This window comes from Perkinsus marinus (assembly GCF_000006405.1).
Source record: "Perkinsus marinus ATCC 50983 genomic scaffold scf_1104296943502, whole genome shotgun sequence".
NCBI classification, from domain to species: Eukaryota; Perkinsozoa; order Perkinsida; family Perkinsidae; genus Perkinsus; species Perkinsus marinus.
This window is the reverse complement of record NW_003211810.1, coordinates 84,349-106,037: the sequence shown is the minus strand read 5'-3', so window position 1 is coordinate 106,037 and position 21,689 is coordinate 84,349. Positions and strand designations below refer to the sequence as shown.

The following is a 21,689-nucleotide window of genomic DNA, read 5'->3' as shown; positions in this document are numbered from 1 at the left end:
GGAATTACCCTCGAGAGTATCCTCAAAAAGATGGGCCAGTTCGACCCATTGACCGTCACTATTTTGGACTTTCCGACAGAGGCATGCACGAGATCAGCTGGAGTAATGCAGTGGGCATAGGGAGCTGGGTGGAAGCCGTGTTTAGGTATCGGGAAATGTGAGAATCTAGTGTGGCTCGATCTGTCGAGGAATAGGATCTCTAAAGGTTACGTCCTCGAATGGTGGTCGTAGTAGAGCCCGAGGGCAGGTCTAGAGGTCCTCCAGCCCCTATCGTGCCTTAGTCATCTGGATCTCTCAAACAACAGGCTGGCTAAAGTAGTACAGGCATATCTGTAGAGCTGAACGGTTATGGAAGGTGACTGACCTCAGCGGACTAGTTTGCCTGAAGAGGATCGTTCTGGATGGGAATCACTTACGTACAGTCTGGGATAATGTGCTGAGCTGGGATTTGTCGAGATAGGAATAATAATAGATCTGTGTATATTTGATATAGTGACAGCTCCAGCAGGATAGATAAAAGTGCTCTAGACTGGACTTAGATGCACTTCAGAAATGTGGCTTCTCGAAAACTAGTGAGTAAGGACCCCAGTTTTTCACCCGATATACCTTACCTTACAAATACAACTTGAAAAACGCTTACGGTTTCGTGCCTGTAGCGAAATCATGATATACATAGTATACGTGTGACGTGTTGTAGTAAAGCTCCTTGTCCATAGTATAATATTGTAACTGATAAAGGAGGCCATATCACAAATTGATATTCAGTATATTACTATAGTTATATTTGGTCGAAGCTTATCGCGTAGGAACTATCGCGGACTTGTCTGGAGTATCGGGATGCCCGCAACTAGAGAGCCTCTCGATTAGAGGATGCCCTCTAGCTAAGGAGGTAGTATGCGGAGAAGGCTGCTGGACACATTGGTCAGACTAGCAGTAGATGTCTTTACCTACTCTGGCGCGAAAGCTGAGGGCTATGATACCGAGCCTAGGGCGGCTCAATGGTGTTAGTGCAATAGTGGAGGACAGGATGCCTCTGGACGCTGTATTGGACATAGCGGGTATGATGGGATGGTTCATAGTCTTCACCCTCGTCACGGCCTGTTGCGACTCCCGTAGCCTCACAGCAAGTCTTGACCGTATTATGGGCGTGATAGATGCCTTGTACTAGTATTACAGGGTCATCTCGGGGATGGTATGATACCGTTAGTAGCATTGTAGGCAGCTTGACACCAAATTGAAATTCGGTCTTCTATTTGATCTCCCAAATTTGGCAAAAGTGATTGAAATGAGATCAGTCGGACGTGACCTAGTCTGTGGCAGCAACGACATTACAAGCCAGTTGAACATAGTAGAAAAATTCTCCTTTTTTGGTGGAGTTCAGTCGAGTTTGGAGATTCCAATACTACGGAGGACTACTTGGCGAAGGTCAAGAGGGAGTTGTCGCAGCCGTGGATTGATGATGTTGTCAATGAAGCACAGATGAGAGTACGCCTTCCAGGGGATGCCGATCAAGACTGTCTTTGTTGTTAGTTACGCTGTAGAAGATTCCAGTCGAAGAACATGTGCGTGATAGATGAGTTGTTGTCAGAAGGGAAGGCACAACGCCTCTTGCCTGAAGCTGCTGATGATTCCAGGCTCGCTGGGTCGTGATTGTCGTCGCTGAGCGCGTGTTGCGTTCCTATACAGTGTGACCAAGACGAGGCAATTCCGAGTTCTCTTCTGTAGTAACACAAATGTCCAGCCCGGGGCAATACCAGAATACTCGAGAGAGGCTCGCGCTGCACCGTGGAGTGGCCGCTCTCAGGACCGAGGATCTCCTCAACCCGCTGTGTCTAGAGCTCCTAGGCCCTCGAGCTAAGGCTGAACTGGTGAGGTCACTCATTGTCATTGACATTCAAGGGCATTACCGCTTCAGGCTGGTCATGCTCGAGCATTGCTTCATCGCGAGCTAGACTCCTCGAGTGAGGAGGATGTAGACTTGAACAAGAAGTGGGCGAAGGAGCTGCCATCAACAGAGTTGAGATGCGACAGTATAAGCTCGTCGAGTACCATCACTTCGCTGGCCATTCATAGCGTAGAGGACGCCTCTGAAGACGTTGCCAGTAGGAGTCGGAGCCCTGCCGTGAACAGCAGCAAAGCTCTTCGTGTGGCAGGTGGTTCCTGGTGGCTGGCCGAGGAGCTCCTTCCGCATGTCCTATCCTTCATAGTAGAAGTCGGAGCGAATCTCAGGTTGCTAAGGGAAGTGTGTAAGTGCACTCAGCTTTGCTGTTTCTATACGATTTGTTCGTCAGGTAGAGCCTTCAATGCTGCCACTCAGTTGCCTCAGTGTTATCAAGGCTCGCATGTTCATCTTAGCAGTGGAGTGTGTAAGGCTGTGGACCCCGAGGCCCGATGGATGAAAGTCCTCGAACTCCCTCTGGAGCTTGTGAGATCTTGCGGCTTCATAGCCCATCGATGACAATGACAGGCCGCGTCAATTACTGTCAGCACCCTCGGAGTACCCGCTTGCAACCTCGAGCTCTTGGCCGATGTGAGCCTCCCCTCCTGAGACGGTCAGAATAATACCCTTGTCTTAGGCGTTTGGTAGAGACAAGGTGGTGCGGCACATGACGGGCTTCGCTCGTGAAGCGCACAGCCCCAACATTGAGTGGGTCGACGAGTACACCGTGAGGAGGAAGGATGAGTACGAGCCTTTCCTGGCGATAGTACTAGGGAATGCTCCTTTGCGACGTAAGCAACGATGACGACAATTGTTGGAATGATAAAGGCTTCCTACAGGTCTTGCTTGCGGCGACCACTACTTTGCTTTTCGAGTAGCCAAGACGAGTCGTAGGCACTTTGGTGGTGGTGTGACCATAGCCCTTACTGTCAGCCCCCCGCTGCACTCGGTAGTTGATGGCCTCTTCTGGGTCTAGGGTGGCACTCTAGTTTAGGTGCCTGAAAAACTGCGTGGTCCTGATGTGACTTTGGCAATAGTGCAGAAGGGGGAGGTGTTTGTGTATGGTGAGAAGATAGAGACTAGAGTAGGGCAAGCGTCATAGTTCATTGGAGTACTCCTATAGCGATAGTTCCTCTTCTGGAATGCATCGGCGCTGAGAGAAGGAGATGTGGTGGGGCTGCGAATTGACCGAGAAGGGAACGTCACACTGTAGGGGCTGTATCGATGCGTATGGATCTTAGGCCACCGAATTCTGGTCAGGTACAGAAATAACAAAGTTGTACCAACTACAGCTCCCCTGCGGGTCGCCGACTTGGGCGTCCCTCCCCAAAGACTGTTGCCAGGGTTTGATCAGCCCAGCATGTATTAGTCTATGCCAAAGTCGGTGATAGAGTCTGAGTGGTGGACAGATACGCCATGTTGCATGTGAAGGCTAACACTACAGCGGTGACACTGCTGCCTGACCATGAGCCTCCTGAAGATGCGAAGTTTTGGCTCACTGAGGGCCAATGATGTTATATTAGTTATGATTTCATTTTTCGGATGATATTTGTATTCGTGTTGGTTATTCTTGGCTGACTGTTAATTAATTCCCATTGAAACCCGAACTTTTCCTTCGAGAGCTTTGCATCTTTATATTATATTATGCACTCATGTGCCCTTATCCTGAAATTCGATACGAAACTACGAGACGGGTATATTTTCGTTAAAGTGTAGCCATTTCGTGGTTGAATTTTTCAGCTCGAATCGGACTTTGTTAGCTCGAATTACTCCTTGTGAAGGCGGGTCCACCATGGGACACCCATGATGGGAGGATCTCCCACATGTGGAGCATCAGTCCACATTTCAATGCTGTGTCCGTGAAACAGATCCTGCTGTCTCCCCGAGAGCTTCTTCCCTCTATAGCATGTCATGCAACTGGATGCCCTCATCCCAGATCGGCTCTTAATGCCTGGTGTCGGATCTGGGAGATCCCCGTGTCTTCTAGCCGCTGAAGTCTAGCCTCGTTATGGATCCACCTCATGGAAGTCAGTTCAGAACTGATATTCTATGGCCTAAATCCACGATTTGATATCATGTTTAACACGCCTATCCTGAACCCTGCGCGCGACGGTGAGTATCCCTGTGATACTCGCGCTGACCGGGGCAAACGACAACCGAGGATCCATGGGTTGTGTCCCTGACAGCCCGTAGCGGGAGGTAAGCTTGAGTTCAAGTCTTAGACTAGGAGTAGATTATCTTAGATAATCTATTCCTAGTCTTCCTAGCGCGCACCTCTCTAGTAACATCCGTGTCACGGTTAAGTGGCACTTCGGTTGGCACTCCTGATCGCGTAGCTACTATTCCTTCCTAGAAGAACACAAAGCTTGGGCCAGGTAATATATATATCCACAAACCGTAGCGACGACCCTCTGCTCAAATGACTCAAAAACTCCAAACTATAAGAGCTCGCAAACTGCAGCGAATGATCCTGCTCATTAACGCATTTACTGCTCAGTAAAGTGCCAACCATACAAATAAAATTTGTATGATTACCACTGGTAATCGTGGTAGAAGTATATGTGGCATTGACAGGAGTGCGAGCAATGGTAGTAATGTCATCAGTTCTAACTGAAACTGGAATGGTGTAATCAGCACAACATTCCGTATTTGACTGCTTGGCAAATGAAATCGGTGCGGTGGTTACTTGGCGAAATCCGAGTTGGCGAAACCTGTCCCGCCCATCAAATTTCCTCGTAGTATCTTTCCTCACATTCATATCGTTGTCGGATACTATCTATTATCGACCTTTCTCTCAACTTCTTGTTAAGATTCATTCCTCCACATCCTCCCACCTATGTTGGACCCTTGGATAGCGACTCATCCATATAGATACCGTATTCAACAGAAGACCTGCTATACGGTTCTCGAATGTCCAATTATGTCCTTGAGAGGAAAAACAGGTCGAACGAGACAGTGCATCTTAAGAATCTGTTAAATCTCTTTGGAATTTGAATTTTGTCCGCAGGGCGAGCGCGGAAAAGTTGACAGTAGTGGAAATAATCACGAGAATGGGAGTTGAGTTGATGAGCGGAAGCATATCCCCACCGTACCCTTTGTCATTTGAGCAAGTGACCACGGAGTCGTCTAGGACTGGTTTGCTCTCTACTACTGGAGGTTGACTCTGTTGATGATACATCGTTTTGAAACGGCTCTGGTACGCGTGAAGAATGAATTAAATTTGAAATTATCATGAGAGCAGTGGTTGCTTGCCTCGAACCATGCCCCCAACGAAACCTGACAAACGAGTGGATGACGACTTAGAAGGCGAAGACGAACTCACACAGCAGGAGCGACAAAAGGGGGTCTACCAGCGTCAGGGCACCTATCGAGAAAAGGCTCTGCATAGGGTATGCCTGCCTTCTCAGTGGGACAGGAGGTGGCCTGTATCGTTGCGGTTCAGGTCTTGTCACCTCAACGTGCCGATCCCTTCTCGTCAGCGACACCAGCAGCAGACTTGACTACCTATTCGGATGTAGCACAGCAAGCAACTCTACAGAAAGAGAGAGCTGAGGTGGTATAGGGGTCATCGTTTACTCAAAAATAAGATATACAATGATTGACGGAATCCCATGTATATTCTTCTGGATAGGGAGCTCATCAAGGTTTGGTTTATAGTCCTGAATCTACTGTGTACCGCAACGTTGGAATATATGTTCGCTTTCCTCAGCTGAGCTCAGGAGTTTACTCCCTATTTATAGAAGCTTACATACGAATTCGGGTAAAAGTGTACATGAATCGATGAGAATTTTTCAGCAATTTCCTCGGAGTTTTCGTATTATCGGTGTGTGAGTTTAAAGTCTACAAGGCCGACAACACGGCTTAGTTAGACTCGCATCGATGCACATTAGCTCTCGAGGGATCAATCATATTATCACCAACACATGTAGTTGACCATGTGCATATTTCCCCACACGGGTGGACCACACTCTGCCAACGGTCATTTCGCGGCTCCTCTCACGCACGGCGTTACACTGAGATTACTCACAGGTTGAGTGTAGTGTTGCGACGGACTTAGGTGTTGAGGCAAATCCAGACGCAGAAGAAGGAAGGCGAGAATGGTGTTGGTGTCAAGCGGAAGGACGAGGGTAAAGATGAAGACTCGAAAAAGGAAGAAGTGAAGAAGCGCCGCAGTGGTAGGATTGCTGCTGGCTTTACAGACAACAGAGGGCGGCCTGCTGCAGGTTTCGATATTAAGGAAGCGGATGATCGATGGGAGACACCTGTGGCTGGGTCCGGTGAATGGGGGGAAACGCCCGCGGTCGGGGCCTTTGGAGGTGCCGAGCCGACCATGAAAAAGAAACGTACGGTTAGTCTTGTCGGTAGGCGAGGTGGATCAGCTGGTTTGTTAGGCGTTTCTCGATTCTCTGATGCCCCCTCTGAGACCCCTTACGGTGCTGGTGGAGAGACTCCTGATGGTAGTGGCAGTATGGGGGAGACTCCGGTGACTAGGAGTAGATGGGATGATGCTGTGGGCCGGACGCCTGGTAGTAAGGAAGGGAGGTGCGGTTGTGTAGGGCTGTGGTCAGGGATGGGTGGAGCAACGCCTGGGGCTACCCCTTTGGTGGCAGCGACACCTGGCACGACACCGCTGTTTCAGCCGGGCATGGAGACGCCTATGGGCCTCACGCCTCAGTTCCAGGCGGCAGGGTAGGGATAGCGATGGAACGATCTCGGAGATGTTGCCTTAGGTATGGTATGACTCGGCTGGACCGAGAGCTGGATGTGAGGAATAAGTAGGAAATGGGTAGACTTGGTTGAGAGACGAGGCTGGACTCAGGTACATGACTGATGACGAGATTGATGCGCTGCTGCCTCTCACTGGATATGAGATAGTCAAACCGCCTGAGGGGTGAGATGCCCGTGGAGTGGTAGAGCCGAGGAATTTGATCGTGGTCAGGTATGAAGCTCAGCAGCAGGCACATAGGATCAGCGTGAATCAGGCAGCTACTCCTCTTGGAGAGACCACGGGCTTTTCTAGTAGGCTTCTGTCGTTATGACATGTGGTTCCATTGTGTTGTTCCAGTGCCGTCTGGTGGCGCTACTCCTGCGATGATGGCTGGGCTTGATGCCTCGACTGCTGGTCTCAGTGATGCGGGTACTGGACTTGTTCATCCTAAGTGAGCTCACAGTAGTAGACTGGCGAGGAATGGAGGGAGCTACCATAGATACGGTGGAGCTGGAGACCTGCCGGACCTGCGGCCTGAGGATGTACAGCATTTCTCTGCCCTGATACAGGTAAGGGTAGGGGGGGGGCTGATCTCGCCGTAGTGGCGTCGTTATGGTAGGGTGGAGAGACTGATGATAACCTGAGCCCAGAGGAGGCTAAGGAGAGGAAGGTCATGGCCTTGCTGTTGAAGGTTAAGAATGGTAGGTGTGGTCCTTGAGGGGTTATGGGGTGATGATGAGCTGCTGGCTAGGTACGCCACAGATGCGCAAGATGGCTATGAGGGAGATCACTGAGCGCGCGAAGCAGTTTGGGCCGGACGCCTTGTTCAACCAGATCCTTCCCCTGCTTATGAGCACCACTCTGGAAGATCAGGAACGGCATCTGTTGGTGAAGGTAATGAGGTTATGTTCAGCCACGGTCTTTTACGGAGCTGGTCAGGTCATTGACCGTGTTCTCCACAAGCTGGATGATATGGTCCGTCCCTACGTCCATAAGATACTGGTCGTCATTGAGCCTCTATTGATTGATGAGGACTACTTTGCTCGAGTGGAGGGACGAGAGATCATCTCCAATCTGTCTAAAGTACAGCGCTGCTGTCTGGTATATTGGTGACTCGTGCCTTACTTAGGCAGCTGGCTTGGCTACGATGATCGCGACTATGAGGCCAGATATTGACCATCCCGATGAGTGAGTCGTGAGTTGGTCGGGGAGTGGTATGATGAGGTTGCTGCTGTTATAGGTATGTCCGTAATACGACTGCTAGGGCGTTCGCTGTGGTGGCGAGTGCCCTTGGTGTGCCGCAGATTATGCTTTTCTTGAAGGCTGTATGCCAGAGTAAGAAGAGTTGGCAGGCGCGGCATACAGGCATCAAGATTGTAAGGCTGGGGGGTTGGGGTCGGGGATTGTATTACCATTGGCGTTGTGTAGGTCCAGCAAATAGCCCTTTTGATGGGCTGTGGAGTGCTGTCTTACTTGAAGCAACTTGTCGATATAGTGCAGTTTGGATTGGGTGATGAACAGCAGAAGGTAGGAGCTGTCATTGAGCCAGCGGCATCCACCGTGGCATGTAGGTCCGAACAATCACGGCGTTGGCTCTTGCTGCTCTGGCCGAGGCTGCATTCCCGTATGGTATCGAGTGCTTTGACAGTGTTCTTAGGCCGTTATGGCGAGTGAGTTGTCGTGATCCTCTTGGTTGGGGTGAGAGTCTTCCTCCTTGATCAGGGTATCTGTGAGCACCGCGGTAAGGGACTGGCGGCGTTCCTCAAGGCCATCGGGTGAGCAGGAGACCATCCATGGGTTTGTGTTGATCTACTGGTAAGGTACATCATCCCTTTGATGGACGCGGAGCATGCCAACTACTATACTCGGGAGGTTATGATCATCTTGGTGCGAGAGTTCTCAACTCCTGATGAGGAGATGAAGAAGATCGTAGGTTGATGATGCTGGGTTGTGGTGCCCGGTGATGATAGTGTTGTTGTAGGTGTTGAAAGTGGTGAAGCAATGTGTGGCGACAGAGGGTGTTGAGGCAGCTTATGTTCGAGAGGATATCCTTCCACCCTTCTTCAGGAACTTCTGGGTGGTCCGCATGGCAGCTGATCGGAGTGAGGGCGGAGGGGCACTGGAGTGGTAGGGTGCATGCTGTTGTTGTTATAGGGAACTATAAACAGTTGGTGGACACCACTGTGGAGTTGGCAAGGAAAGTGGGCGGAGCGGAGATTGTCCAGAGGATTGCCGAAGATTTGAAGGATAACAATGAAGCGTGAGGAGTTGGTGATGGGTGCTGGGTTTGCGTAGGTGTGATTCAGGTATCGCCGAATGGTCATGGAGACCATCGAGAAGGTTGTGGATGAAATGGGCGTCCAGGATGTTGACTCACGTCTTGAAGAACAAGTGGGAATGATTAGCGGAGCGAAGCGATTCATGTTTGGCATTTTTAGATCGTCGATGGGATGCTGTATGCCTTTCAAGAGCAGTCGTCTGACGATACTGAAACTATGCTTAATGGGTTTGGGACTATAGTCAACTGTCTGGGGGTACTGATGATGATATTCGTTGATGGTTGAGTACTACAGAGGCTACTTACACAGGTACGTATCAAGCCGTACTTGCCACAGATCGCTGGTATCATCCGGTGGAGATTGAACACTCCCAGTGCAAGGGTGAGGGAGTGTCTTGTTTGTGAGGTCGATAATAGTATGATGCAAGGTACGTCAACAAGCAGCGGATCTGATAGCACGCATAGCTGGCGTTATGAAGCTGTGTGGAGAGGAACAGATGTTGGGTCACTTTGGTCTCTTCCTGTATGAGTATCTCGGTGAGGAATACCCAGAGGTGAGCTCATCACGGTGGTAGCTCTTGGGTTGCTTATAATATTGTGTCAGGTGCTCGGATCGATCTTGGGTGCATTGAAGGCTATCGTGAACGTCATCGGTATGACCAAGATGGCTCCGCCGATCAAAGATCTGTTGCCGCGGTTAACACCCATTCTGAAGAATCGTCATGAGAAAGTTGAAGAGAACTGTGGGTCCCCCTATTCCCACCGCCTGTCTCAACAGCACTGATCCCAGGTATCGATCTCATCGGTCGAATCGCTGACCGTGGTGCGGATCTGGCTCCTCCTAGAGAATGGAATAGGATCTGCTTTGACTTACTGGAGCTCCTTAAGGCTCAGAAGAAGGGCATACGGAGAGCTGCTGTCAATACTTTCGGGTGAGTTGTTCTGGTTCCAGTACGTGCAACCTGAAGAGCCAACCTCTATTACTACTCCTATCAACCTGAAATTTTGTATAGGAACTCTCCGAAGATGATAGATTGTTCGAAGGGCTATGTGAATGGTTGCTTGTGGTAGGTACATCGCCAAGGCCATTGGTCCTCATGACGTGATCGCTACTTTGCTCAACAACCTCAAGGTTCAGGAACGACAGTTGAGGGTGTGCAGTAAGTGGTGGGAATTTCGTGGCGCGCGGTAGTTTTGAGTGGATGTCAGCAACTGTGGCAATTGGTATTGTGGCGGAGACATGTGGTCCCTTCACTGTACTGCCGGCGATAATGAACGAGTACAAAGTCCCAGAGCTCCACGTCCAGAACGGTATCCTCAAGAGTCTGTCATTCATGTTCGAGTAAGCACTCCCTTTCTGGAGGTCACTAGAGGAATATTACTCGCAGTGGTGGCGAATAAATTATAAAATGAGCTCCTTCGCGAGTTCACTTTGATGGGGGGAATGAGCATGATCGCTTCTGTCTTGATATCAGGTATATTGGTGAGATGGGTAAGGACTATGTTCACGCGGTGACACCCTTGTTTGAGGACGCCCTCATCGATAGGGACCTCGTCCATCGACAGACGGCTACCTGGGCGGTGAAGCATATGGCATTGGGTATTCACTCATCTCCTATAGGATGGTCCCCAGTGCTGTTGTTGCGATGGTCTCAGGTGTGCATGCCCTTGGTCAGGAGGAATGTCTGGAGCATTTGATGAACTACATCTTCCCTAACATCTTCGAGACCGCGCCTCATATGATACAGGTGCGCCTTCTAGTGGGGTGGTGGTATACTCGACAGCAGCTCTTCCTCCCCTTCAGGCTTTCTTCGATGCAATGGATGCTATGAGAGTCAGTATAGGGCCTTGTCGAGTCCTCCAGTAGGTTCCGACAGAGGTCGTGGCTATGTGCATCCATGCGGCCCCTTAGGTACGTCGTTCAAGGGTTGTGGCATCCGGCTCGACGAGTAAGGGAGTGCTACTGGCGGGTTTATAACTCACTTTATATTGGTGCCGAGGATGCCCTGGTAGGCTGATCGGTGATGAGGGCGATCGATTGACTTGCTGCTTGTAGGTCGCCTTCTACCCCCGGGTTCCGCTTACTTGGGATGGTCAGGATGAGGAACAGGACCATCCGGAAGTACCCAAGTTGGGACCGTAAGTTGGAGGAGGGGGAGGGCTGGGTGATTTAATGGCAGATACAACAACCGGTATTGGCGTACTGAGATGGATCTGATCATATGATGAAGGCGCATTATGAGAGAAAACGTCACTGCGCCACGAAATTATAGTGCGGCCTCGCGCTACAGCGAAACGTTATTTACCATTACTCTCCGCCTAAATGCGGTTGACGGACCTCGTAAACTGTATTTTTCCGTGGTAAACTACATGAGAGTGTGGCGTTTCTCAATGTGGGCCTCCATCTTTTCAAGGGGGTTATTGAGTAGTATTTGCCACTCCAGTACCTGTGCCCTTCTGGAAGGCAACGAAGCTGTCCAAATGGGCGATCGAATACATCTTGGGTTCGAGGGAGGCGTTAGACGGAATATTACCTTTGAGTGATGGGTGTGTGACTCGTATGTTGGTTCAACAGCAGTTGAGACTCCTGTGGGCGAGACTAATGTCGTTGTTATCTTCGGGTTTTACCTGAGAAGTATCACGATTGTGGGTAGTAGTGATCAGATTACGATAGCCAAGGCAAGGTTGAGTTTGCCAGCAAGGCCGTCTCAGCTAATGCTTGCTTACTACGCTCCTCAGCTCTGGTCGATTCGGGCGACGGGTGCTGCCCCTCCAGGTACTTCTTGATAGTACGGTGGTCCCTTCCAAGCTCCTTCGCAACTTCGACGCTCTTAGCCCCTTCAGCAAGCCTCTTAACTACGACGGCTTTCTCGGTGTCGGTTAGAAGCGATTTCTGTGGCATAATAACGAGATCAAGTTGTGTTGCCTAAGGAATCTGCACGGTTCGCGGGGGTGATTATTTCGCTCGCCATGATATATCAGTAACCGTTCCGAACATGACCGTTTCGACTCAACATGTGATGTATGATGATAATAAGTATATCCTGTTAAAGTTTCTGCTCAAAACTCTTATTCGTTAACGAGAAACACAGATTTTTTGAATTTGCCTAAGAAAAAAATACGCTCCTTAGATGCATTCGTGTGCTCCTTAATGGAGTTAGGCAAGAGAGTTCTGTTTACTGTGTTCGGGAGGATGAGGAGGGGCATCAATAGTCTTGCTGTCTACTAGTGCATCTATCTGGGCATTCAGTTCCTCCTGTATAGTATTGGCGTTTTTGTGGTACCTGTTCGTGAAGGGCTGTGGCTGGTTTCAGTGGCTAGTACGAGTCCTATTTGACCCCACGAGGGTCTACCTACGATCAGAGCTCGACCAATATCGTGTACCAAGGACGATTACCACTAATACAACGTAGATTGTATGTACCATGCGGAGGCTGCATCCAGTGAATGCTACCCTTCAGAAGTGGATCGTGAGGCTGCGCAGTGTGAATCGGCATCATCGAGTAACTGCCATCCGAAATTGATGTTGTTGTCGGTGAAATTGGATTCCTTGCCTGCGGAATTATTTTTCCTATGCGACGACCACCGCCAAATTGATATCCCCCCGTGAATGTGATTTTCCTCGCCAGTTGAATCGATGGCCTCAACCGCGAGATAGATCTCTGAACGGTATAGAAGTTCTGTATCAGTATTAGGCTCTTCGAGTTCGGGGAGGGTCGGCTGGTGTTGTCGTTAGCAGAGTCTGAGACATGCCTCGGTCCGCCGTAACCTCCGCCCGTTCCCTTCTCTCACCTAGCGACGGAGCTATTAGCCGGTGTCGATGTGGTATAGGCAATCGGAAGTGGCCCCGTCGGGTTCTCGTGTGTTTGCTTGCCGGCTATACTTGCTGGTTTCTGGCCCTCATGGTACGTGCTGCTGCTATTGCCGCTTCGTCGGCCTTGTCTCTTTTAGACGGCCCATGCTCTCGCAGGAGAGTTCGTGTCAGTGTGGATCAAATACGTTAGCACTGTGGACATTGGGACGTGGCACTTTGTCGCAATCGGCTCATTAGTCGGCTCCCTTATCACACTGGCTCCGTCCTACTACCTTGTCCGGAGGTACCCACCGTTCGGTGGAGTTACAGGAGCATGTCCTGCCTGTTAGTGTACCGACACTAGGGTCACTAGTCGACGGCAACATTCATAGTATTGCCGACTCTGATGAGTCGACCTTCGCGGAGGTGTGCTTGGAGGCTCTCACTTACTTGCCGACCTCAGCATCATCCTCACCGTCGAATGCAACAGTAAGGTCAGCTGATCGCTGAATTGCATGTGTTTTGGTATCACGTTACTCGTCAGGTCCCACACAGAGGCCTCCGCTGGGTCGGTGACCACGAGGGAGGCGCATCGCCTATAGAAAGCCCCCTTCCTCCACCTTCTGCTCCTCCTCTTCCCTCTGTGAGACCGCCTCCATCCACGGCTGATCCCAGTGGAGCACCCCGGGTGCACTCGATTCGAAAGCTCGACCAAAGGCCTCGTGTGATGGAGCCGGCCGTATAGCCTTGGAACATTGCATGTATAGTTTATAGTATATAAGACTCCATTGTACTCTTACTGTCTTTCTAGAGGAACTTGTTGTTGTCTTATGAGTGAATTATCCCACCACTGCAAGGATACTCCTGGAGTGCCCTGTGCTATAGTCCATAACGCATATCTGTTGAGACTACTTATGGTGTCAGTATTACACCATCGTGTTATGACGTCGACTCTGCTAGATCTGCAGGGTGCCTTGTCGGAGCTGAGGGAGGCTGAGAGAGTGAGCCAATCAACCCTGGCCGACCTCATCTCTCACACAGGAACTCAATACGAGAATACGCACGCTGCAAAAGCTGTCGTGTTCACCCTGGCTGGACTCCACGGAGCGAGCTTCGATCAAGCCAGCACTGTCCTTGTTCGAAAGCACTACTAAGACGGGCCTTCCTGGAGGTAGCCGCAACCAGTACAGTGTTTTTGGTATGGACAAAATGCGGTCTCTATCAGATGAAGTTCAGCTACCCCACACGCTTTCACCCCTTCTGCGCAAGCGTGTGGAGCCAGTGGAGGGTGGCGAGGAGGCTGTAGATGTGGGGGAGCTCACGGGCGAGGCCGCTGAGGTGGCCGGGCGAGCTGAGAAGATCAAGGATGTCTGTGAAAAGGCTCTTAGGGAGGCTGCCAAGGGTAGGGAGTTACCGCGCGCCACATAATTCGTCTCTTGTTAGCTGAGAAGCTGGAGGGAGAGCTCCAAAGGCTGGCGGAGGAGTCGGCGAAGGTATTCGCGGAGATGGAGGAGGCCGAAATGGGCATCTCCAGTGTCGATGATGTCCCTATGGACGTGTCGCTTGACGAAGGTCGGTTCTGCCCTCCCTCACTGTCTCTCACTGTCCTTCCACAGCGCCCAACGATGACGCCGAAATTTCCGCTGTTCTGTCGGACTCGAGCGACCTGCGAGTAGTCTATTGTCGAGCTCGTGAGCAGCTCGTCGTGGAAGGGCCGGAGGAGGAGAAGGTGAGCTTGGTCACCATCACGACTGCTCATTGGTCTTAGGCACTCGTGGCTCATCTATTCGAAGGCCTCCCCAGGCGTTTCAACTGGTGGTCGAAGCCGCTATGTGAGGGTCCGAACTTGCATGAACTGGTTGATGCCGCGAGAGGCATCATCAAGCAGGCCCAGAGCAGGGCAACTGCTGCTGCTGGGGAGGAAGCCAATTAATCTCATTTGATTCACTTCGATTCACACTTGTGTTGTGTTCCTCGTCGAGACCGCTCTCTAGACTTGCCTTCTCCCATGGTCGTACGAGCACGCCGGAATTGGACGGAGCTTGAGGTGAGAGGAGCCAACTGTGGCCAAACTACTTCATCTTTCGGTCCAGGTGGTGGCTGTACTGACGGCCTTCGTGGATGCCGTGGGCGACAGAGTGACCGATCGCTCTGAGTTGTCGGAGTTCCGGAAGCTGGGGTTGTCCTGGCCCAAGCTAGTCGATGATGTGGGTGGCTTGTGTAGGGTAATTACACCGAGGTGGTCTATGTTAGAACCCAAGCCTCGCGAACCGATCACCGGTAGAGTCGAGGAGGAAGGTGAAGGCGATCCTCACTGAGCTGGGAGCGCTATCTGATGACTACGACGGCCAGAAGCAATACCTATCTCGTTGGCCAAGCCTGCCCGACTGTGTCCGTGGGGTCCTCATCGGTGACGAGCCACAGTCGGCTGTGAGCTTCCCTTCAACAACCTCCTCTCCCTCGGTGGTCTCCAACAACTCTCTAGAGCTTACCAACAGCCCGGAGGTGGTCACTAGTAGCCCGACGGTGAGCGAGGACCAGCAGCACGAGGTCACATTTGAGGACAATTTGGTGTCGCATGTGATGGTGCAGGACCACAGCCCGCCGTCCGCTAAGAGCGCTAGGTCCGCTCTAGAGGAAACATGGGACTCCGAAGGGAGCACCTCTGAGGAGGAGGAGGAAGAGGAGGAGAGGGCGGCGATGGATGCATGTGTTGATGATGTATTTAATACCACTGAGATTCAGAGTGCTGAGTCGCAGCTCCCGGCGGGGTCCCAGATTTTGGAGGCATCCCAGGTAACGACGGTGCCGCCTATTGTAAGTCGACTATGGAAGTCAGTGACGATGATGCCGAGTGATATTGAGGAGGAAGATGAGGAGGAAGAGGGGGAAGACTCCTCGGCTGATGAGAGCGAGAGAGTGATGATGCCGTTGTTCACGGCCAGAGGCGACCATCGGGACTACAGCGAAGAGCAGAGCTCGGCGGCTACGATTGTTGATACTGAGTGGTTGGATGCATGTGAGGTAGTCCTCACCGAGGGAGAGGAGAAGGAGTTGGCCAAGAATAAGGCGGAGCAGGTCCACGGCCTCAGGGTGGGCACGTGGAATGTATGGTTCAGCAAGAAGAGTCCCAGCCAGTCACTTTGCCGACAGGAGGAGGTGAAGAAGTTCGTGTGTGGTGTCTACGAGGACGGCTGGCCCGACATACTCATGGTGCAGGAGTCCAACCTCTCAGCTCATCGGGCCCAAATATGCTACTTCCACACTCACTTACGACGTTTCGAGTACCTCACAGGCTACAAGAGCCAAGTTCATGACACGGGCATTCTTGTAAACTGCGAAAAATTTTCGGTGGCTCGGCCGGTCCCGGAAGAGTTGCTGACGACTGTTAAGGACCGGTTGGTGAAGGCCCACTGCGGTGCCATCCCACATGGTCAGCTCGCCACGGCATTGAGTAGAATATGTGTTGTCGAGCTAGAACACGAGAAGATGCAGAGTAGATTTTTTGCTTGCTCATTTCATGCAACCAGGCACCAGGCTAATGCCTGCAGCTCAGCGGTCCTCCTCTTCCTTCAAGAGCTCAGTGACGCAACTCGAATCCCCGTGTTGGTCGGTGGCGACTTCAACTGCGACATTGTGGACCTCCTCGATGGCAACCCTGACCTCGACAACGCCCTAGCAGGACTCACCGTCGCTGAGTACTCGTACAAGCGGCATCGTTTTAAAGGCAATCGTGACAAGCTCATAGACCGTCTGGCTGTGATTAACCCGCGGTCCAATAGGGAGTTTGATCTCAAGCTCCACGGTGTAGCCGCCTGTTCTTTCGAAGAGTCCCTTTTCGTGGACGACCATGAGCCCGGTGTCCGAGTATTCGACCATCTTCCCGTAATGGGTCAACTCTCGTTAGGCGAGAAGTGGTTCTGATGTGGTATTCTTCAGCAGCATGCTAGTAGTAAGTATCATGTTATACAGTCTCTATCTTTTCTATTTCTTTTTGGTTCGTCTCAAACTGCAGTTGGAGTGATTTCATAGGCTGGTCGACAGGTCGTATTCCATTCATTGGCAGGTTCTACTCTTTATGACCACCGAGCCACTGATCCTTGACGACGTGCTCATTTCCATTGCCAAAGGTTGTCGCCGTCGCCACCTCATGTTACTGCTTATTAACATCGACCATGAACTTTTCGCTGTATCACGCGGTGACTAGCAACGTTGGCATTTGTCCGAGTCAATGACGGTGTTTTGCTCCTCGCCTAGTCGCGCTCGGGCGCTCAGCTGTAGATGAGTATCCAGGGACTTGATGACTTCTTGGAACTTTCGAGAAGTGTCTACGTGTCTCGAAAGTCATCTTGAAAAGTCGATTTATATAACGGTCTGGTTCGTGCTCTATAACCGTCGACAAAGCAGCGCTTTAGTCCGCAGAGAGCACTACGTGCTAGACCTGCCTCTCTGGCTAATTCCAAGTCAAGACATAGTTCCGAGACAGCATATACATAGTCTCGAACAAATGTGGACCCAGTTCATCCGAATTATTACACAGCGTAAGCGTGGTAGTCAGAATGAATGAAGAGATGCTCCTCTCGACGCTTTTTTGTCTTTCCTCCCTCCTTTCTTATTTTCCCAAAATCCAAAGGGTCGCAGGATTTATTCGACCTCCTTGTGCATCGACTGGTTTAGAACCCAGCACGCGTTAAAATCATCAAAGTCCGACTCAATAGCATTGGGGAAACCAGCACACAGACGATCCGGCTAGAGAAACCGGAAGCGTCACTTAGTGATGATCACTTAGTGGGGAATTCCAATAGTGATGATCACTATTGGAATTCCCTCTCACCGTGCTGGAGCGAAAAAAGCAGCACAGTGTCGTCCATCCTATCATCCCATCAACATTGCCCTCTCCACCCGATAAATCTCATGGTGCTATGTACACTAAATCATACATTATCTAATAGGGTGCATGTATATTTTCTTTGAGTGTTGGTGCTATCGACGGGTACAATGACACTGGCAGACTTCTACTACGCGGCACTGTGGCATTTCGCGACTGATTTCGCGAGTTGATGATTTTCCTCTTGTAACTTTCATGTACACAACAAAATGACATACACGATAAATGTACGTAGGAGTAGCAGCGTTGTTCAATCAGTCATTATAAGTAGAAACACCGGTTACCGGAGCGGGCCATTTCCCAGCCCTCTGTTGAAATTATCAACCTTGAACCGCCAAGTCTCCAAATCGTAGGAGAGAAAGGTAGCATCATTCAAGGCCTCAGTCAACTGTCGCATACGATCAATGTACTGAAAGCATCAAACAACAGCGTGACTACACAGGGCACCGACGGAATTCACCAACCTTCTCGGGCTGTTGCCGCGCCTTCTTGGCATTCTTCGGCTTCACATACAGCTCTACTACAGCAGGCTTATTGAGTCCCTTACCAACCGGGGGACGGACTACAGTAAGGAGAGAATAGAGGGAATGGAGGCGAGTCAAGGCGCCTACCCGAATCGTCTAGAAAGACAACAACACCCGATGCAGTGAACTTCACAGTGTCGTCCACCGACAAGTAGCGTACATCAGTGAGGCCTAGCAATGGGAGAATACAGCGAAGGCTCGATTCGGTGAATACGCACCAGGCCACGTAATCTTGCCGTAGGAGTAGTGGCCAATAGCCAGGTTGTCGACACGGGCAAGCTCAGCCTCGCTCATCAACGATAGGGCGTCGAGGGACGGCCGAATCCTGAGGTTGATCGATCCTAGGCGGCTGATGGGAGGGTCCAGACACTTACCACATGTTGGGATCTTCAAGCTTCGGCACCATATTGCGTGGTGCCGGCTCTCGTAGCCTCGCAGACCCCACACTCGGGGACCGTCGACGATCCGCCGACAGAGACCGTCGTTCGCAAGAAGAGTATCTACAAAGAAAGAGATGGGAAGGCGGTAAGGCAGTCCGAGAAAGCAGCACTCACACAACGCCAGGGCGGGTGATGACGACATCCGGTTCGTGGTCAATCAGTGAGGAAGCCAATGGCGACCTCCTAGGAGACGTCATCGAGCCGTACTCTAGGCTGGGACTGCCATGTAGAGGAGATGAATGGTGATGCCTGAGTCTGTAGGGGTGAACACGGTGTTGGAGAGGGTGGGCGGACTCACTCAGCCAACGCCACGAAACTAGATCCAACAGCATCGGGGTTCCGCAAGGGCACGGTACCGTCCTCCAGCAGTAGGTTGGTGCTGCCTCCACCTGAAGACGAGTACTACCGAGACACATCTATACTAAGCAACCTACCACTGATGGTGCTGGCGCGGCCTGTGGCCGCCCTAGGGGTCATGGCACTCCGTGGGGTCAGCACATGATCCGGACTGGGGGAGGAAGCATTGCCGCCACCCCGGACGTGGAGGTGCCTCATTGAAGATGGATTCACAGGGGACAGGGGGACACCACCAAGAGCTGGACCAGGAATCGAGAATCTGACACTTACCACCAATAGACCAGTGCCCATCAGTGTGGTGGTACCTGTCACTGCGCGGGGAGAGACCAGGGGATCTCGACGACGACACTGGGGTCTGGGGACTACCACCGCTGGTCGTAGGGGGTGGTGGAGTGACATGACTCCTAGGTTCCTCCTTCCAGAGGTAAGCTGCTAGGCTCTTGTCGACCTCCTTGGGTAGCAGCAACCCACTGGGACGAGGGGGGACAGGCAGAGCCGCTGGTGTAGACAGTGGCTGCATGCTGGCCTGCTGTTGTTGCTGGCCTCCACCGAATAGACCACCTCCCCCTTGGGGCTGGGAGGACCCAAAGAGACCACCACCAGTAGCCTTATTGGCACCGAATAGACCTCCACCACCTCCTCCACCGAAGAGGCCGCCACCAGAGGACGAAGCGGAGCTGCCGAAGAGCCCTCCACCACCACCGCCGCCTCCGAAGAGACCCCCACCGCTAGAAGACTGTCCGAACAAGCCCCCGCCCGATGCCGCCGTATTTCCGAAGAGGCCGCCCCCAGAGGCCGGTTTATTGCCGAAGAGCCCACCGCCTCCTCCCCCTCCAAAGAGACCTCCACCACTACTACTCTGCTGCCCACCAAAGAGGCCCCCTCCACCGCCGAAAAGACCGCCGCCCGAAGATGACTGTTGGCCTCCACCAAAGAGACCACCACCAGCGGACTGTCCACCACCAAATAGGCCTCCACCACCTCCGCCACCGAAGAGGCCACCGCCACTGCTACTCTGGGCGATACCGAAGAGACCGCCACCAGCGGACTGTCCTCCTCCGCCGCCGAAGAGACCACCGCCACCTGCCTGCTGGCCACCACCGAAGAGGCCACCACCGGTAGACTGTTGGCCACCGCCAAAGAGGCCGCCTCCAGTATTGGGCGAAGAACCGAAGAGGCCCCCACCGGCACTAGACTGAGCACCTCCGAATAGACCTCCACCAGAAGATTGCTGGGCGCCTCCAAAGAGACCACCCCCGCCACCGCCGAAGAGTCCACCGCCCTGACTCGACTGCTGCTGACCGAAGAGGCCTCCGCCCTGTGAGGACTGCTGCTGGCCGAACAGGCCTCCACCGCCTCCTCCTCCTCCGAAGAGACCCCCTCCTTGGCTACTTTGCTGCTGACCACCAAAGAGGCCACCTCCACCACCCCCACCGAAGAGCCCTCCCTGAGATGATGACTGCTGTTGGCCAAAGAGGCCACCGCCTCCACCACCGAAAAGGCCGCCTTGGCTCGAACTCTGTTGACCCCCACCAAAGAGGCCACCTCCACCTCCTGCACCCCCAAAGAGACCACCTCCAGTGTTCTGCTGAGGCTGGCCGAATAGGCCTCCAGCGGGTTTCTGACCGAAGAGGCCACCCTGACTCTGCTGCTGCTGCATACCGCCACCACCAAATAGTCCTCCACCACCTGAGACCAGAGGATCCCCCTGCACCATCTCGAGAGGTACTACCACTCTGTTGTTGGGGCTGCCCGAATGCTCCTCCTCCTCCTCCACCAAAGAGGCCGCCGCCTCCACCAGACTGCTGGCCACCGAACAAGCCACCTGCCATTAAGCTTCCCCACACCGACGGACGGGGGCTCTCACCAGAAGCTGCCGGTTGTTGCATGCCGGTAGCCCCAGCAGCACCTCCTGGGCCTCTGCCCTGGGCATAGTCCTCATACCGTAATTCCTCGAACGACTTGCCCTTGTAGGCGTCCATAGCGGTTATCGACTCCAACTGAAGAGGGCACCTTCACAGAGCTGGACCGAGCAGCTACTACCTTCAGGCGGGAGTCATGGTCGATGACCTGTTGGTACTTCACCTGAGAGGTGCCTGCCGTTTGCCCACCTCCACCACCAAAGGCACCTCCACCAAAGGCGCCACCACCGAAGAGACCACCACCGGCGCTACTCTGAACCAGAGGGTAGTGGCCTGGGGTATGCGATACCGCGGCTAACCTGTTGCTGACCGAACATTCCTCCACCTGCCGGCTGCTGTGCTCCGAAGAGGCCGCCACCAGTATTCTGTTGCTGGCCAAAGCCGCCTCCGCCACCACCGAAGAGACCACCACCGGAGGACTGCAATAAGTGACATAATGTGTGCTAAAACTACAAGTCGTACTTGTTGACCAAAAGCCCCTCCTCCAAAGAGACCACCGGCTGGTCGTTGTTGTTGTTGCTGCTGGCCAAAGCCGCCGCCTCCACCGAAGAGGCCGCCGCCTTGACCCGACTGGGGGCTGCTACCAAATAGGCCTCCTCCCACATTCTGAAGGCCCATGGCTTGCCGGACGGCACTACCCCGACTCGCCACCACTCTACCTGTTGTTGTTGCTGAGCACCGAACAAGCCGCCTCCTGCGGGCTGGCCGCCACCACCGAAGAGTCCGCCGGCTTGCGAGCTCTGCTGTTGCCCAAATAGGCCGCCTCCTCCCCCTCCGAACATGCAGGGGAATGCCGAGGATACAAAACGCTTCCCAAGGAATATAGCTCTACTGTAACAC

General features: G+C 52.4%; 6 protein-coding genes across 6 annotated transcripts in view; 5 read left to right on the top strand and 1 right to left on the bottom strand.

Annotated features, from left to right (window-relative positions):
* Pmar_PMAR019534 (hypothetical protein) overlaps window positions 1-169 on the top strand; it is a gene marked incomplete at both ends in the record, with an annotated part of 590 nt that extends 421 nt beyond the window's left edge. The window contains 2 exons of the mRNA XM_002781164.1: window positions 1-102; window positions 146-169. The exon at window positions 1-102 is cut by the window's left edge and continues 4 nt beyond it. Coding sequence (XP_002781210.1) covers window positions 1-102; window positions 146-169 — 126 coding nt within the window. The remainder of the gene's footprint in view (window positions 103-145) is intronic.
* Window positions 170-1,733: 1,564 nt separating this feature from the next.
* On the top strand, window positions 1,734-3,451 carry Pmar_PMAR019533 (hypothetical protein; the record flags this gene model as incomplete). The annotated part of the gene is made up of 11 exons (XM_002781163.1): window positions 1,734-1,868; window positions 1,916-2,102; window positions 2,154-2,246; window positions 2,292-2,425; window positions 2,468-2,530; window positions 2,577-2,730; window positions 2,779-2,888; window positions 2,934-3,023; window positions 3,069-3,148; window positions 3,200-3,301; window positions 3,349-3,451. The coding sequence occupies 11 exons, from the start codon at window positions 1,734-1,736 to the stop codon at window positions 3,449-3,451; spliced, it is 1,251 nt and encodes a 416-aa protein (XP_002781209.1).
* A 1,748-nt stretch (window positions 3,452-5,199) lies between these two features.
* On the top strand, window positions 5,200-11,252 carry Pmar_PMAR019532 (splicing factor 3B subunit, putative; the record flags this gene model as incomplete). Its single annotated transcript, XM_002781162.1, has 35 exons — window positions 5,200-5,328; window positions 5,382-5,492; window positions 5,997-6,300; window positions 6,331-6,465; window positions 6,508-6,628; window positions 6,670-6,714; window positions 6,759-6,830; window positions 6,879-6,958; window positions 7,005-7,098; window positions 7,147-7,216; window positions 7,267-7,348; window positions 7,399-7,541; window positions 7,587-7,730; window positions 7,777-7,835; window positions 7,888-8,023; window positions 8,076-8,174; window positions 8,219-8,317; window positions 8,370-8,422; window positions 8,468-8,576; window positions 8,629-8,749; window positions 8,802-8,907; window positions 8,954-9,038; window positions 9,086-9,181; window positions 9,236-9,307; window positions 9,354-9,479; window positions 9,530-9,668; window positions 9,716-9,857; window positions 9,997-10,085; window positions 10,135-10,267; window positions 10,401-10,525; window positions 10,582-10,673; window positions 10,730-10,788; window positions 10,838-10,934; window positions 10,982-11,064; window positions 11,106-11,252. 35 exons carry the CDS (start codon window positions 5,200-5,202, stop codon window positions 11,149-11,151), a joined length of 3,696 nt encoding a protein of 1,231 aa, XP_002781208.1. The 3' UTR covers window positions 11,152-11,252.
* A 2,675-nt stretch (window positions 11,253-13,927) lies between these two features.
* On the top strand, window positions 13,928-14,651 carry Pmar_PMAR019531 (hypothetical protein; the record flags this gene model as incomplete). Its single annotated transcript, XM_002781161.1, has 4 exons — window positions 13,928-14,120; window positions 14,162-14,290; window positions 14,335-14,447; window positions 14,487-14,651. The coding sequence occupies 4 exons, from the start codon at window positions 13,928-13,930 to the stop codon at window positions 14,649-14,651; spliced, it is 600 nt and encodes a 199-aa protein (XP_002781207.1).
* Window positions 14,652-14,726: 75 nt separating this feature from the next.
* Pmar_PMAR019530 (hypothetical protein) lies at window positions 14,727-16,678 on the top strand (the record flags this gene model as incomplete). The annotated part of the gene is made up of 3 exons (XM_002781160.1): window positions 14,727-14,765; window positions 14,812-14,925; window positions 14,972-16,678. 3 exons carry the CDS (start codon window positions 14,727-14,729, stop codon window positions 16,640-16,642), a joined length of 1,824 nt encoding a protein of 607 aa, XP_002781206.1. The 3' UTR covers window positions 16,643-16,678.
* Window positions 16,679-17,886: 1,208 nt separating this feature from the next.
* Pmar_PMAR019529 (conserved hypothetical protein) lies at window positions 17,887-21,631 on the bottom strand (the record flags this gene model as incomplete). The annotated part of the gene is made up of 13 exons (XM_002781159.1): window positions 17,887-18,015; window positions 18,071-18,168; window positions 18,218-18,301; window positions 18,349-18,455; window positions 18,505-18,630; window positions 18,869-18,959; window positions 19,005-19,186; window positions 19,233-20,616; window positions 20,660-20,927; window positions 20,971-21,102; window positions 21,149-21,268; window positions 21,312-21,455; window positions 21,509-21,631. The coding sequence occupies 13 exons, from the start codon at window positions 21,629-21,631 to the stop codon at window positions 17,887-17,889; spliced, it is 2,988 nt and encodes a 995-aa protein (XP_002781205.1).
* Between the last annotated feature and the right edge of the window lie 58 nt (window positions 21,632-21,689).